The sequence below is a fragment of the Maniola hyperantus genome, chromosome 1 (genome assembly GCF_902806685.2).
Source record: "Maniola hyperantus chromosome 1, iAphHyp1.2, whole genome shotgun sequence".
Taxonomy (NCBI): domain Eukaryota; kingdom Metazoa; phylum Arthropoda; class Insecta; order Lepidoptera; family Nymphalidae; genus Maniola; species Maniola hyperantus.
This window is the reverse complement of record NC_048536.1, coordinates 10,289,958-10,305,336: the sequence shown is the minus strand read 5'-3', so window position 1 is coordinate 10,305,336 and position 15,379 is coordinate 10,289,958. Positions and strand designations below refer to the sequence as shown.

Below are 15,379 nucleotides of genomic sequence, written 5' to 3'. Positions count from 1 at the left end.
TGCCGCCATTCGCCAAGTGTCCCCTTTGTTCTTGTTTGAATATTTTAAGCCTTTGTTCTCCTGCTGTTGGAGCTGCTGCTCGTGCTGTTGGAGAACAGAGGCTTAAAAAAAGGGGACACTTGGCGGGAACGTTAGTTCTGATTTTCGCCACGCGCCAATATAGCCTTGTCGCACTGTACATACTCTGCTGTCATCACCATATCCCTGTGGTCATCACAGAGTACCTACGTTTACATACGACTATCATTCATTAAAAAAAAATTAGCAAGTCATTTTCTCATTTTTGTTGTTTTTCCACTTCCTGTGAATAAGCGAGATTTTATATTCACATTTCCGAATTCTGAATGTTTGCTTGTTTGTTATCATTATTAACTTGATTTACATTAAAAGGACTCAATAATGGAGCTTTCAGCCGAAGGAACAACTCCTGAATACATGGCATTAGCTGGTATAAAGTTCAAGTTATCGCTCCCGCAATTTAAAGACAATCCGCAACTCAAAGAACAGTTACTTCAAGGAATAAAAACTGATAATATGGCTCCGTACTACAAAGAAGTTTGTACTGACCTGGGCTGGAATTTTGACCAGAAGCTATATGATAATATGGCTAAAGAAAATGAAGATCGACTGTCAAAGTTCCAAGAAGATGATTCGGAAACTCCAGTCTGGCAGGATCGGTATGTATGTCTTTGATTCATCAAGTTGGAGGTTGTGTCTAAACATCACCACCAGTGATCAGAATAGGTAGAGTATAAATATGAGTATAAGCAGGTGGCTCAAATATTATCATAGATTCATCTTGTCCATAGTGTTTATTGATTTCTAGATAATTTATTCTGAGATCTTGGAAAAAGGCTTGAGTATAGAAAGTGTGAGCACTATTTTGATAATGCAGTATTCATTGAAAATAACACTACTCTTTACATATCTGTAAATTCATTTGAATGGTGTATTTAAAGAGATAAAATTTAAAATTATTAATATAGTGCAAAACAAAATCTGAGCACCCCAACCCCAAGCAGTCTTAATCCTACACTACTACAGTCTGTCCTAACCCATGGAGTGTTTTCGTAAAGCACTGCTCCCAAAGGAGGTCCAAGACAAAGCAAGCTTGGTGGCAAGATGAACGAAGTGAGCTGAATGAAGAGGCGACAGAGCGAGTCTTCTGGTGTAGCCCATTTTAAAAAACTTAACATTCTTGAGTTCCCTGCTAATTGCTCTTTAGTGCGAATTACTAAAGTACCGCTCGCAGCATCCTATACAGTCCTGTATAGCCTATAGAAGTGTAGAGGATGCCTTTAATCAAGGCCACCCTAAGTGATTGGATATGCTAACAGCACTGCATACATTGCCTAATAGGTTAGGTTAAAGTAAAGTTACCACAGCGCATGTGTAAAGCGAGCGTTCTGTGGCGGCGGCCCAAATTCTACAACCAAATAAGTATGTACAACAGTACATACTTATTTGAGAGCAAAAAAAGTAAAGATGGGAATAGCCTGAATTGAGAACCACCTCCCTTTTGTAAATCGGTCAAAAAAGATTGTGATGTTTTAAAGAAAATGAAATGGTTGTCTTGTTTGAAATTGATTATTTGTTCTTCTGCAGATTGGACTACTTATGCTCGATTGGTGACAAAGAGGCTGCTACCACTCTGGCCACAACCAAGTATGAAGATTCAACTCTAACTACAAATAGGCGGCTGGATGCAGTTTTTGCCTTGTTTAGGATTGCATACTTCCATGGCTGCAATGTTAAAGAAATGGCAAAAACTATTAATAAGGTATAAAAAGTGTTTTTATTACAAAACAGGCTTGCAATCTATAATAAACATGCTTAGTAAAAAACTGGCCAAGTGCAAGTCGGGCCCCGCTTTTTTAAGGTTCCATACAAAATTATAAACATCATATTATTTTGACAGACAGACAGTGGAGTGACATTAATAGGGCTCCGTTTTTAGAGTTCCTTACCTCAGAAGGAAAAAAGGAACCCTTATAGGATCACTTTGTTGTCTGTCTGTCTGCCTGTCCGTTTGTTGTGTCTGTCAAGAAAACCTATAAGGTACTTCCCGTTGACCTAGAATCATGAAATTTGGCAGGTAGTCTGACTCACACTTGGCCAGTTTTTACCCTTTGGGTACAGAACTTTAAAAGCAATGATGAGATCTAGCTTGGAGTGCACTTGCCTAGATGATGTCTATTTTTTCTTGCCTTGAAGGTATTTAGATTATATGTATGGCAGGAAATAAGCAGATGTGGTGGTATGGAGGGAAGGGTGGAGTGGAAGGAAGTAATTTGTACAACCTGTCCGAAATGTCTGCAAACCTGGCTTACTGACGTCATGCGTTGGCAACGGTAAAGATACGGTCGATATAGAACGGAAAGATAGAATACGGTCGGATAAATGAAAACTGGTGAGATGCAGGGAAGCGCATTCCAGCGAGGAGCGCAGATATTTTGGACGGGTTGTATATGCTGTTATCTGTGTCTACATTAAAAAATCCCTAATATGTAAATATGACTTTAGTCTAATTGGTTAACATTTGAATCCATAGTCCCTCCTGTGTAACAAACCCTCCCGCACCCCTCCACTACCTCAGGAGCTTCCTCAGGGATGGGCTATACCTATACTATAATGTGAAAGAAAAAAATTAAAGGTCCATTTCTTTTTCTAGGCCCATGAATTAGTTGACAAAGGTGGTGATTGGAGGTCCAGGAATAAGCTGAAGGCTTATGAAGCAATATATTGCCTTGCAGTGAGAGATTACAACCGTGCTGCGGAACTGTTCATTGATTGTGTTTCAACCTTTGAATCTTATGAACTTGTTGATTTTGGTAAGTATCAAGCTTTTAATAATATTTTTGGTCAATCGAGTCTGCTTCTTCTTGATTAAGGCAGTTGTCCGATTGCCAACGATTAGTGAGAAACAATTTGAGTTAACAACTAGAAATGAGTGAGTGTGTTGTTGCAATAGTTTTGTCGCTGCTGCTGGGGTATGAGCGAGGGTGCGAATAATCGCCCATTATGCATCGCTGAGCAAGAGAGGAGAACCGTGCTCAGTGGTCAGCCGGCGATGGGTTGATGATACAGCTTCATGTCTGACTTGTCTTGTTTACAGGTACAATAATCCAGTATTGTGTGTTGGCGTGTGCGCTGGCCCTGGAGCGGCACGCTCTGCAAGCGGCTCTGCGCAGACAGGGCGCCGCCGTGCAGGCGCTGCGCTCACGCTTCCCAGAGCTGCGGGAGCTGGTCGAGTCGCTCCATGAGTGCCGATATGCTGACTTTATGAAGAGTCTTGCTTGGGTAACAAATATCTACACTCACAGTTCACGACAATTAGGGCGGTTACGCACTCATCCGATCTGAGTCCGTGAAAATACGTTCCGAAGTAGTCATCGAATTATTTGTATGGTAGCTTAATGACATATGACGTAGATATTTTTTATATTCATATTTTCATGGACTCGTATCGGATGAGTGCGTGATCGCTTCTAGGAAACTTGTAATAAAACGTCGAGACTTTGACATCACTGGCAGTTTTTACCTTAGGTAGCCTATGAGTCGCCTATTTTTCTTTGATATCCCGTCACCCATAGCCTAATATTTGACATATCGTCGATTTAGGATCAAGCCGCGAGGTTGACGGAGCCTCTAGTTCACTCTGCTTACATCTTAAAATCCTGATAATGAATTTAAAAAGAGAACTTTAATGACACATTTTATTTACGTGCGTCTTTTATAACAGTGAAATATTCTATAGCATTCCATTTAATAGCAAAACAAAAATGATATAAATAATTTTCTTCTATCATAGTATGCTTTGCTTGGCTTCATAACTCTGGGTTGTAGCTGTTTGAGGCTTGATTATACTGAGCTCTAAATTATTCAATGTTATTTTTAGGGTTCCGTACCTCAAAAGGAAAAACGGAACCCTTATAGGATCACTTTGTTGTCTGTCTTTCTGTATGTCTGTCGGTCTGTCAAGAAACCTACAGGGTACTTCCCGGGAAAAATCTGAAAACTGAATTTGTGGTAACATCACACAAAAAAAATTAAATTGTGGTCATGAACTAATAATTAGTATTTTCAATTTTCGAACTAAAATAACTATATCATGAAAGGGCATGAATACCTGTGCATTCTAAAACAGATTTTTATTTATTTTTATGCATCATAGTTTTTGAATTAGCGTGCAAAATGTCGAAAAAATACCACTGTAATACGGAACCCTCGGTGCGCGAACCTGTTTCGCACTCGGCCGGTTGTTTTATGTGGCAATGTAATTTTGACATTATACTATTATTTAATCTGTGGTCATATGCCATATTTTCAATATTTTTTGTTTTATTATTTAGTCTTTATTATGTTTGTTCATCAAAAGTTTTAGTATGGAGGATTTTTCTCTAGAATAAAACGGCTTTTGACAAATTGTTCATTTTGAGAAAATCTGTATTTGGCCATACTTTCATAGTTAGTGTCTAAGTAAATTATTTTTCTGGTTCAATGTTGATTTTCCTATAAATGCGAATACCCAGTTTATAAATGCGAAAGTGTGTTTGTTTGTTGGTTTGTCCTTCAATAACGTCGCAACGGAGCAACGGAATGACGTGATTTTTTGCATGGGTATAGTTAAAGTCCCGGAGAGTGACATAGGCTACTTTTTGTCCTGGAAAATCAAAGAGTTCCCACAGGATTTTTATAAAACCAAATCCACGCGAACTACGTCGCGTTATCAGCCAGTGATAAATAATAATAATAATAATCAAAAATGAGCGTTAAAATATAACTTTTAGTTGAGTTGTATGTTGAAGGATCTGCGAACGCATCGCATTATTAAAATCATCCTGGAACTAATAATGACTAAAGGCAAAAATAAATTATCGGACGGACTGACCGCCGCGAGTTATCTGCTTAATAAAATGTATACTAACTGTGCAAACTATCGCACGTAGGAATATAAGTAGTGGAAGTAACCTTGAGCGCTCGGACGTCCGATAGATCTCGCAAGCCGTGTCTCAATCGACTATGGACACCTATCTGTCGCGGCTTACGGACACGTCCGATAGTTTGTTTCCGCCTTAGGAATGCAAATCTAAATATATAAGAGGAAAAGGTGACTGACTGGTCTGTCAACGCACAGCTCAAACTACTGAACCAATCGGGCTGAAATTTGGCATGCAGATAGCTAATTTGACATAGGCGTCCGCTAAGAAAGGATTTTTGAAAATTCTAACCTTAAAGGGTGAAATAGGGATTTGAAATTTGTGTAGTCCACGCGGACGAAGTCGCGAGCATACTGCATAAGCTAGTTTATAAATAACACTGTAACTTATTGACCCAATAAATCTGTTGTAATTATATTAGATGGTACCTACTAGGTATCTTATTCATTGATTATAAATATAAAACAAGGTTTATGTCCGAAATAATAGTGAAATTTTAATATTTATGGACATAAACAATTGTGCTTGCGAAATTAATTCACAGTAATATGAACACTCATAGAAAAGATATTGGCATTTCCTAACATAATCTGTATTTTTGTGTATTATAATATAAATTATAATCGATGTAGTTATGTGCTTATATTGCTTTTTAATTTTATTTTTTGCATCACCCCACGCTCTGGTTATTAACTCCTGTCACCAAAGGTTGTCTGTAAGAGATTGCTTTAGCAATAAGGCCGCGTTTGCACCCTTTTGTACAGTTTCTTCTGTATCTTGTATAGTTTTTCTGTATATAATATTATGTGTGTGCAATAAAGATTTTCAAGTAAATAAATAAATCTGCATACTTTTTCAGGTAGAAACTCAAATCTGCGTGGATCCAGTATTCAGACCGCACTACCAACATTACGTACGTGAGGCACGCATCAAAGCATACGTGCAGTTGCTCCGCGCGTATCGCTCACTCAGTCTCGACAACATCGCGGACACGTTCGGCGTTACGCGAGAATTCATCGAGGAAGAAATTTCCACGTGAGTTTTAAATTGTTTTATATACGACCCGCAAATTGCTATTGCGCTGGAACCATGTCTCATTAACATCAAAATGACATTTTGACGTCAGCCGAAATAAAAATATACCATCAGCTCGAAACTTCAGTCTAGTGGTGACGTCACTAAAATGGCGGTCACGCGCGTTAGTAATTTGCGGGACTCATACCTTAACCCTCACCACGTGTTAGACGGCAAAAACTTGGCGGTTGTTCTACTCTGTGGCATTGTCTGAAGAAAAGCTAATCTGTGTGGTGACGTCACTTTTGAAATGGCGCGTAGATCAGCGGCGAGTCCAATGTTCTCTTGAAAACTTAATTATGTGAACAATGAAATAAAAGCCTATTAACGTATATAAAAGTGTTTTACCCTTATTACTGGGTGCCGGGTGCACTACGACCGTCCGTTGTGCCAGATCCTTTTTTCCACGCATATGCAAATTGTGGAATCAACTTCCATCGGCGGTGTTCCCACTAGATTTCAACAAGGGGTTATTCAAGGTAATTATTTGTTCTTGAACACTTTTTTTGTGATGTAATCACAAATTTACGATTTTCGGATTTTTCCCTTTAAGTGTGCTAAGACCTACTTACCTGCCATATCTTGTAATTCTAGGTCAATGGGAAGTACCCTATAGATTTCTTGACAGACAGACAACGAAGTGATCCTATAAGTTTTCCTTTTGAGGTACGGAACCCTAAATAAACTGAGGAGAGACCCGTGCTCGGTAATGGGTCGGCGATGGGTTTATAAGATAATGATGAATCGGTGTTGTAGGTTCACGGCGGCGGGGCGGCTGCAGTGCCGCATCGACGCGGTGGCGGGCTGCGTGGTGACGGGCGCGGGGCGCGGCGCCGACGCCGACCGCTCGCAGCTGTACCAGTCCACCATACGCGAGGGAGACTTGCTGCTCAATCGCGTCAAGAAGCTCGCCAGCGTCATTAACTTCTGAGCTGTCATGAGCTCCTGGTATACAACCTTTACTTTGTATTTAATAAGTTAATCATTTGATTGGAAATAAACTTAAATTCATCTCGTATTTGGGTTTTTGAATTTTTAACCATCTACTTGATTCATCTTCTTCTTTAGTACGTATAAAGAGCCTTATTCATATAGACCCACGCACTCGGCTAATGCACTAGCTTGCCGTGTGCCGCAGCTATGTGGTGTAGGTACATTTATCCCGTGGCCGGAAAACCAAAATCAAAGGATTTTGAAAGCAGGTTTTGGCCGGCAATCGTCGATAGCATTACCATTATGTCGATAGGCTTACATCTTTACTCTTTGTCTGTTTTTAGGGTTCCGTACCTCAAAAGGAAAAACGGAATCCTTATAGGATCACTTTGTTGTCTGTCTGACGGTCTGTCAAGAAACCTACAGGGTATTTCCCGTTGACCTAGAATCATGAAATTTGGCAGGTATGTAGGTCTTATAGCTGGCATTAGAGGAAAAATCTGAAAACCGTGAATATGTGGTTACATTACACAAAAAAAATTAAATTGTGGTCATAAACTAATAATTAGTATTTTCAATTTTCGAAGTAAGATAACTATATCAAGTGGGGTATCATATGAAAGGTCTTCACTTGTCTTCACATTTTTATTTATTTTTATGCTTCATAGTTTTTGGATTATCGTGCAAAATGTCGAAAAAATACACATGTAGTACGGAACCCTCAGTGCGCGAGCCTGACTCGCACTTGGCCGGTTTTTTGGTATACAGAGCTGTTGGGACTGGCAGCATTAGTTTGAAATATGTAGTATAAACAAAAGAAGGATCTGGGTAAAGGACAACAAAAAAGAAAAGAATTATTAGTATAATAGTTTTTTTTAAATAATTTGAATACTTTTTGGACATTTACATAAACATTTAATAATTTACAATGATTATTATTTATACTGACATGGACATGACACATCATATTCATGGCTAACACTACTCTAGAACTATTTGCAATTTGAAAATTATAACTTGTAGGTGCTATGAGAATTTACTCTAAACAACTAAACTGATCGGAGGCCTAACGCCCCGCAAGCGTCACTTTAATACTAAGAGTGTATGCATGATTTATAATTTTATAAATAATTTAGCTGGACATTTATACACAGTACTAAAGTAAGATAGAAAACATACATTAGTTCTTTCATAGTGAACAAAATTGTGTTTTATACACTGAAATGGACGTAGACAAGTACGCTATACATGTGCCATACAAAACGACAATTATATTTTGTGAGCGATTTCGAGCGTACCGGGAGTTAAAATTGACACTTTGTGTCAAATGGCAATCGTGTTGACACTACGTTGATAGATGGCTCATTATTAACATTTAAGCTCACGTGACGCTCACTGCTGCTATCAGCGCCAAAATGGCCAAAATCAAGTTGCTTAAAAACAGATCGTCAATCGCAAGTCCAGCGTACTTGTATTAGTACAGGTCAGTGGTTTTCTAAAGCTGCACTTCGGATCATGGCTTTAAGGGTCACACTCGCGCTATACAGATGCAGCGACAATATGGTCTAAGATCCCGCTATAGAACGACCTTCACCGAGCTGGTTAATGGATGAAACGTATTTTATATTCAATTTAATATGTCAATAAATATATTGCATATGGGTTGCCTAAAAAATTTCAGTCCAGTAAATGAGTAATTTAATAATTTAAAAAAATATATATTTTTTTAATCATTTCACCGGTTTGTTTAATTGACAAATTCCATACCAATCGAAAGCAAAATGCCCATAAACAGGTAAATCGATACTAGTAACTTGCACCGCGTTAATGAATAAAAGTTCAATGAAAATAAACATTATTTCATTGACCTAACGTTTGCATATTCTATGGGCTTCATACTTTCGATTGGTATGGAATTTATGAAATGATTAAAAAAAATTTTTTTTATTATTATTAATTAATCATCCTGGACTGAATTTTTTTACACATATGTCATAAACTACCATACAAAACAAAAAGGAACGTATTTTCACGGACTCGGATCAGATGAGTGCGTAACCGCCGTGACGCTGATAACGCACTGCATATCGATCCAAATCCGTGAAAATACGTTCCGAAGTAGTCATAGAACTATTTGTATGGTAGCTTACGCACTAGCTCCGACTTCCGTGAAAAAATCTCTGATGTGCCTCAGATTCAAATCGGACATACGACGTAGATAGATATGTCAAAGATTTCCACTGAACTGCTAGGATTTCAATCAGAGATCGGATTAGTGCGTAAGCAATATCAGAGTTTTTTGTGATCCGTATTTTCACGGACTCGGATCGGCTGAGTGCGTAACCGCTCTTAGAAGTGTTTATTAATGTTTCTGATACTGTAACAACCTACAAGTGTATGCGTTGGTATTCACTTGTAGATTGTTACAGCATCTCGTTCATTGTAACACTTATTCAGCTACGAGCCTCTATCTTCAGCAACCTCACGCCAACGTACTTACTTGATACATTATTGATTAGATACATCCCGGCTTTAAATAGGGCGTAGTACAGACTTGGGTATGCGATAGAACTGACGCTGTCGCGTGCGTCTGTCACTCGATGCTATAACCCAAAGTGCGCCTTAACAATTTCATCTATCAAACTAATCGTAAGCATCGAAAAATGCATATTTGGAAAGAAAAGTTTCATTGGAAACAGTTTATGGCTCAGTCTGCTCAGTAGTACTGACAAAGTAAAGTATTCCGACTTTATAGTTCAATCGCTCGTCGATCACACTTTACAAAGATATGTCGAAGTATTCTAAAGCAATATAATAGCTATGACTCTAAACACTTAAATCTATATAGACCTCAAATGCAAATACTTTTTAATTTACATGATATGAATATGTCGTTAAACTCTATTACAATAATTAAATATAGAGATTAGAGTACCTAGAGTGGAAACTATGACTGTTGTAAATCCTTTCATAAACATTTTATTTTTTGTGTGGAAAATTTCAAGGAGATTCGAGACCGATTTCAGTTTGTGACACAGGTAGCATTGGATAACTAACTACATCACGACCTACGCTTTACAGATAAAACTATGTACTTTCTAAAGAATCTCCTCACGTTGGAATGTGCCTTAAGAGAAAATCATGCATATCGCACTCCAGTTACAGGTATAGATAAATATAGTATAGTTAATTTATGTCTTAATTTTTATCTATTCATTCATTACAATATTATCATACAATTTTATATACAGTTAGAGATATATAGATTTATGAATTTAATTAATTTTTGGGATAATTTATAATAATTTTTGATGTCATAGCACATTGGGCCACGTCTCTGATAGATGCGAGTCTATCTAACTATCGAGTGTTCCGAATGGCGTTCCGGTACTAATGGTACGATTACACCTACCGAGTAGTGAAGCGAGACAGTAAAATGTCACTCGGCCGAGACAGTGCTGTGGCTGAGAAATTGTGGCGAAATTGCACTCGTTAAAGTGTTTATACCAACCGAGTACTCGGCCGAGGACACTGACTCGCCACTGTACTCGTTAGGTGTAATCGTGCCATAAGGACGCGGCCCTCGATCGTGCACTATCACAGAGTAATGACATAAACGCGGGACTCGAGAGTCCCGATTGCCCCCGGCCCGTACTCGCGCATATAAGTTACCTACATAATACTATGCGTAATATTAAGTCGATACACAGCGCTACATTCAACACGAATTTACACGATATCTAACGAAACATTTTCGATCGATTCGTTATTTGTATAAGTTCATCGTCTTTCGAACCGCGTTTTTTTGTACAAGAGTATGATAAGTTGACTTTATATTAAAGTTCATAACACCGACAATAACTCACACAATATCAGCCGCTGCGGGCTCACCGCTGAGTCTTGATCGGAGTGTTCTGGAATGTGCTTGGATTCTCCAATGTGTCTCCAACCCGTGGTTTTATACGGTGAGGCCCTCGGTCCGCGCGGGCGGCGGCAGCGAGGCGAGCGGATGCGGATGCGGATGTGGCGCGGGCGGCGAGGCTTGCGCGGGATTGGGTGCGAGCGCGGGGTGTCCGCCCGCAGCTCTGTAGTGCTCCCTTTCGCTTTCCTCGCGCATTTGCCGACTCCTCTCGGCGAGTTCTCGCCCTCTCTCGGCCAGTTCCCGCATCGCCGCTTGTCGCTCGTCTCCGCCTTCCAGCGACGGCGGCCTTTCGAGTGGAGATGCGGCGCCCGGTCGTCCTGCCCCGAACGCTCCGAAGCCGAGTAAGCCGGGGAATTTTCCAGTCACACCGTTCTGTCCGGCGTTCTGTTGTATTACTGATATCTCGTTCAGCTGTGGTAGTAAAAACGTGCTGTATATAGAAATTATTTTTGTGCCTTTAAAGCTTATATATATAGCATATGCTGTAACTTTAAAACTTTCTTGTAAAAAGTGGAAGTCTTACCTTCTGTTGCATGCCGTTGAGGAAAGGCGCGGGAAGGTAGGGGTAGAACAAGTCTGGGCGCCGCAGCAGCTCGTGCGGCTCGTGCAACGGCCGCGGCGGTAGCTCCAGCGACATGCGACGCCCGCGCCGCGACGCGCCGCCGCTCCACATGTGCGTACCCATGTGTACCTGTACAGTACAATAAAGATACTATGAAACTATTATTATAGAAGGCAAACTACTAAAACAGCTGCATATAAAAATTACGTAAACTTTTTGATTTATTGGTAGGTACATGCACTGTAGACTTATTTCTCGGGGACCTCATACAAATAAGTAGGTACATGATTGGTCTCATGTAGTGTGTCGTGATGCGACTAAAGGCGTGTCTGATATAGGTAATTATGTAATGATGTGCAATTTTATAGTGCATACTAGTAAATTATCCTGATGCGACCTACCGTTCTACAATGGATTTTGGAATCTGGAAAAGTGATATCGTCGTTTTATCCCAAAATCTGATACTTAAATCCGATTTTGGGATGCTAATAAAATTGAAAAATATGCTATGCGGTTGCATAAAATTCCAATTATAAACGACTAGATCTATCAAATCACTACCCCTATTATAATTGCGAAAGTATGTTTGTTTGTTGGTTTGTCTTTCAATCATGTCGCAACGGAACAACGGATCGATGTGATTTTTTGCATAGGTATAGTAAATAGTTTAAGACCTGGAGAGTGACATAGGCTACTTCTTATCCCGGAAAATCAACGTTTTTATCACGGGATTTTTGAAACCTAGAAATCCACGCGTACGAAGTCGCGGGCATCAGCTAGTATTGAGATAAAACGACGATGTCACTTTTTTGGGTTTCAAAATCCCCTGTCCGCTCTGGCGAGGACATTATTGTCGTTCGTTACGCCAGACACTCGTTTCGTCAGTCAAATGTTTAGGTACCTACCTTAAGGTTTCCTTTGGTGGTAAACGCCTTCTGGCAGACTGCACAGCGGAACGGCTTGTCTCCCGTGTGCGTGCGCATGTGGATCTGCAAGGCGGACGATGATGAGAAGTTCTTCCGGCACACGCCACACAGGTGCTTCGAAGATGCTGAAGGTGGGGGGTGACTTGGGATACTGGGCACTGCAAAGTTCGTTATTCATCAGTAAGATGCAATTGACACATCTGACCTCCCTGGCGCAGTGGTGAGCGGGAGCAATTTGGAAATATCATCATGATCAACCCATCGCCGGCTCACTACAGAGCACGGGTCTCCTCTCAGAGTGACAGGACTATGGCTATAGTCTACCACGCTGGCCATTATGGAGAACTCTCAGGCATGCAGGTTTCCTCACGATAAGTGATATTTAATTATTTAAAACGCACATAACTCCGAAAAGTTAGAGGTACGTGCCCGGGATGGAACCCCAGACCTCCAATTAGAAGTCGGACGTCCTAACCGCTAGGTTATCACAGCTTGATTTGGAAATATATGATTTCTAAATAGTTTCTTGTCGGGTCTGGTGGAAGGCATCTGCTGGCTAGTTAACACCCTACCGGCAAACCCGTGCCATCAAACGATTTAGCGTTCCGGTACGATGCTGTGTAAAACTCGATAAGAGGTATGGGTTTAAAACTGCCATACCCCTTCCAAGTTGGCTCGATTACATCTTAGACTGCATCATCATTACCACCAGGTGAGATCACAGTCAAAGGCTAGCTTGAATTGGAATAAAAAAATCTGAGTTGCTGAATTTATGAATCAGATGTATTCATCATTAAAAATGTAATTTTTTAACGACCTCTGGCGCAGTGTTGTGCGATGAGATTTTATAATTGGCGTTATTTGTCTTTTTTATCTTTCTATTAGTGTGTTCGTTGCGATTATCTATGCCGTCTATGTCGTCAAGCGCAAGCCTATCTAAATATATAAATAGAAAAGTCACTCAACATTCAACATGCAGTCCAAACCCTTGGACCAAGAAAGCTGAAATTCGCAAATAGGTTCGCTATATAATGTAGATAAGGAATAAAGCCGGATTTTTCGGAATTCCCATGGGATAGATAATTAAAAGGATTTATATACTTATTACTAGATGATGCCCGCGACTTTGTTCGTGTGGATTTAGATTTTGAAAATCCCGTGGGAACTCTTTGAATTTCCGGGATAAAAAGTAGCCTATGTCCTTCCCCGGGATGCAAGCTATCTATGTACCAAATTTCGTCAAAATTGGTTGAACGGTTGGGCCGTGAAAGGCTAGCAAACAGACAGACAGACAGACACACTTTCGCACTTATAATATTAGTATGGATTTTCGCCGAAAGAAGCCGCGAGCAGTTTCTAATCTTGTAATAAAAAATCTTACCACTAGGTCTTTTCGGTAGCGGTGGCATGTCGATAGGAGGTAGGTGTGACATTGGGGGTGGAGGATGCACCGGCGGCGACCTCTTCAGGTCCATTTTCTCGGGGGAAGATCGTCTGTCCGGACTGGGGTCCCGACCGTCCTCGCTGGACGGCCCTGAAGGCCCACTCGCCCCTTTATCGAAACCAGGAGGCATGTCCCTTATCTTGTGTGTCAGCATATGTTGTTTCATGTTGCCCTGGTAAGCAAAAAATATAGTTTAGTGTAACCATTGATTTATTAACTAGGTACCTTAATAAATCAATGAGTGGTAACCGTTGAGTTGCCCTATTATCTATATTTATAAAGCACTGCAATTGACATATTATACAAGTACGCTGAAAGAGGTGTGCCATACAAAATACCAGTTATTTTTTTGCTGATTCGAAGTGCCCCAAAAATGTAGCGTTGAAAAATGTCTCATCACTAAAATTAAGTTCCAAATACGCTCACATGACGCTCACTGCTGCTATCAGCAGCGCCAAAATGGCAAAATCAAGTTTCTTCAAGAACAAATCGGCACGCAGCTCCAGCGTTCTTGTCTTAGTAGAGGTCAGTGTTATAAGGGCGGTTTCAGATTAGCGTATTTTTTTGCGCGTATACGGTCGTTCGGCATACGCGCTTACACGCGCGCTACATTACGCGCTTCAAAAAACCGGACACGCGTATACGGGCATATTTCGGCGTGTTCGCTCGAAACCGGTGGTGTTGCGGGAAGGTGTCTCTCGCGGCTCGCGCTTATACGAGCTTAGAAGCGCGTCAACGCTCGTACGAGTTGAGCGTGTGCCAAAAGGCGCGCCTACATACGCTTCCAAAAACGAGCTCATACCGCATACGCGAGTATAAAACGCTAGTCTGTAACCGCCCTAAAGCTTAAAAATTAAGTAGCTAGTATTTCCAGTAAATTGTTAATGCTACATTAAATAATTTATCTATGCAAGTAAGTTTGATTTCAAATAGCTATTTCTATTTTATTGTAATTTATATGTTGGACTTTATCGCGTAGAAGCAAAAATAAATAGCATTAATATTTAATTGACTTGTTAGTTGCAGCGATATCAAAACAGCCATTTTATTTTATCTCTGATATCTATTGAATATCAGTTTATTGTATAAGTTTGAATTGTTTTATACAATTGAGTCGTATAGACACTTGCCTATGTGCAAAAGTTTTCAAACTCCTAAGTTGCTTTCAAAATAAGTATAGGTACCTAGATGAAAATGATCTAGTTTTCCTTCTACATTCAAGACAATTCTTAAAGCACGATTGAAACATTATTTATTTATTTAGTGAGTAGGTACCTATTACCTACTAAAAAAAATGATTTTAAAACAATGGTCTCTTTTATGCAAGCAAACGGCAAATAATCTGGGGAAATACTTATCAAGCAATTTTTATAACTATTATTAGGTAGGTAGATATATCTAGTCTAGATGAGACACTTTGCAACATTTTGTTTCGAGATAAATGATAATGAATAGAGCAATAATTACTACTTAGTAGGTACCCTAGATACTGTAAGTATAATTTCACTTTCAATTCTACAATACTTAAATGGTTCCAATGGGGGTTCAAAAAAATGTGGTCGAAACAAAAGGTCATAG

General features: G+C 39.9%; 2 protein-coding genes across 4 annotated transcripts in view; one reads left to right on the top strand and one right to left on the bottom strand.

Annotated features, from left to right (window-relative positions):
- The first annotated feature begins 240 nt into the window (after positions 1-240).
- Rpn7 (regulatory particle non-ATPase 7) lies at positions 241-7,032 on the top strand. Its single transcript, XM_034973709.2, has 6 exons — positions 241-677; positions 1,606-1,780; positions 2,672-2,831; positions 3,116-3,300; positions 5,800-5,975; positions 6,771-7,032. The coding sequence occupies exons 1-6, from the start codon at positions 400-402 to the stop codon at positions 6,943-6,945; spliced, it is 1,149 nt and encodes a 382-aa protein (XP_034829600.1). The 5' UTR covers positions 241-399; the 3' UTR covers positions 6,946-7,032.
- A 775-nt stretch (positions 7,033-7,807) lies between these two features.
- The window catches only part of LOC117986785 (homeotic protein spalt-major-like), a 42,889-nt gene continuing 35,317 nt past the window's right edge, over positions 7,808-15,379 (bottom strand). For all 3 annotated transcript variants that reach the window (XM_034973646.2, XM_069501292.1, XM_034973655.2), the window contains 4 exons: positions 13,739-13,973; positions 12,337-12,515; positions 11,393-11,560; positions 7,808-11,280 (listed from right to left, as the gene is read on the bottom strand). In XM_034973646.2, the coding sequence (XP_034829537.1) occupies positions 10,906-11,280; positions 11,393-11,560; positions 12,337-12,515; positions 13,739-13,973 (957 nt within the window). In that variant the 3' untranslated portion in view covers positions 7,808-10,905. The remainder of the gene's footprint in view (positions 11,281-11,392; positions 11,561-12,336; positions 12,516-13,738; positions 13,974-15,379) is intronic.

Bases quoted from the DNA above. Each gene is read 5' to 3' on its own strand.
- Rpn7 (XM_034973709.2), top strand. From the start codon at position 400: ATGGAGCTTTCAGCCGAAGGAACAACTCCTGAATACATGGCATTAGCT. The intron at 1,781-2,671 runs GTATAAAAAGTG...TTCTTTTTCTAG, and splicing joins TGGCAAAAACTATTAATAAG to GCCCATGAATTAGTTGACAA. The intron at 2,832-3,115 runs GTAAGTATCAAG...TCTTGTTTACAG, and splicing joins TTATGAACTTGTTGATTTTG to GTACAATAATCCAGTATTGT.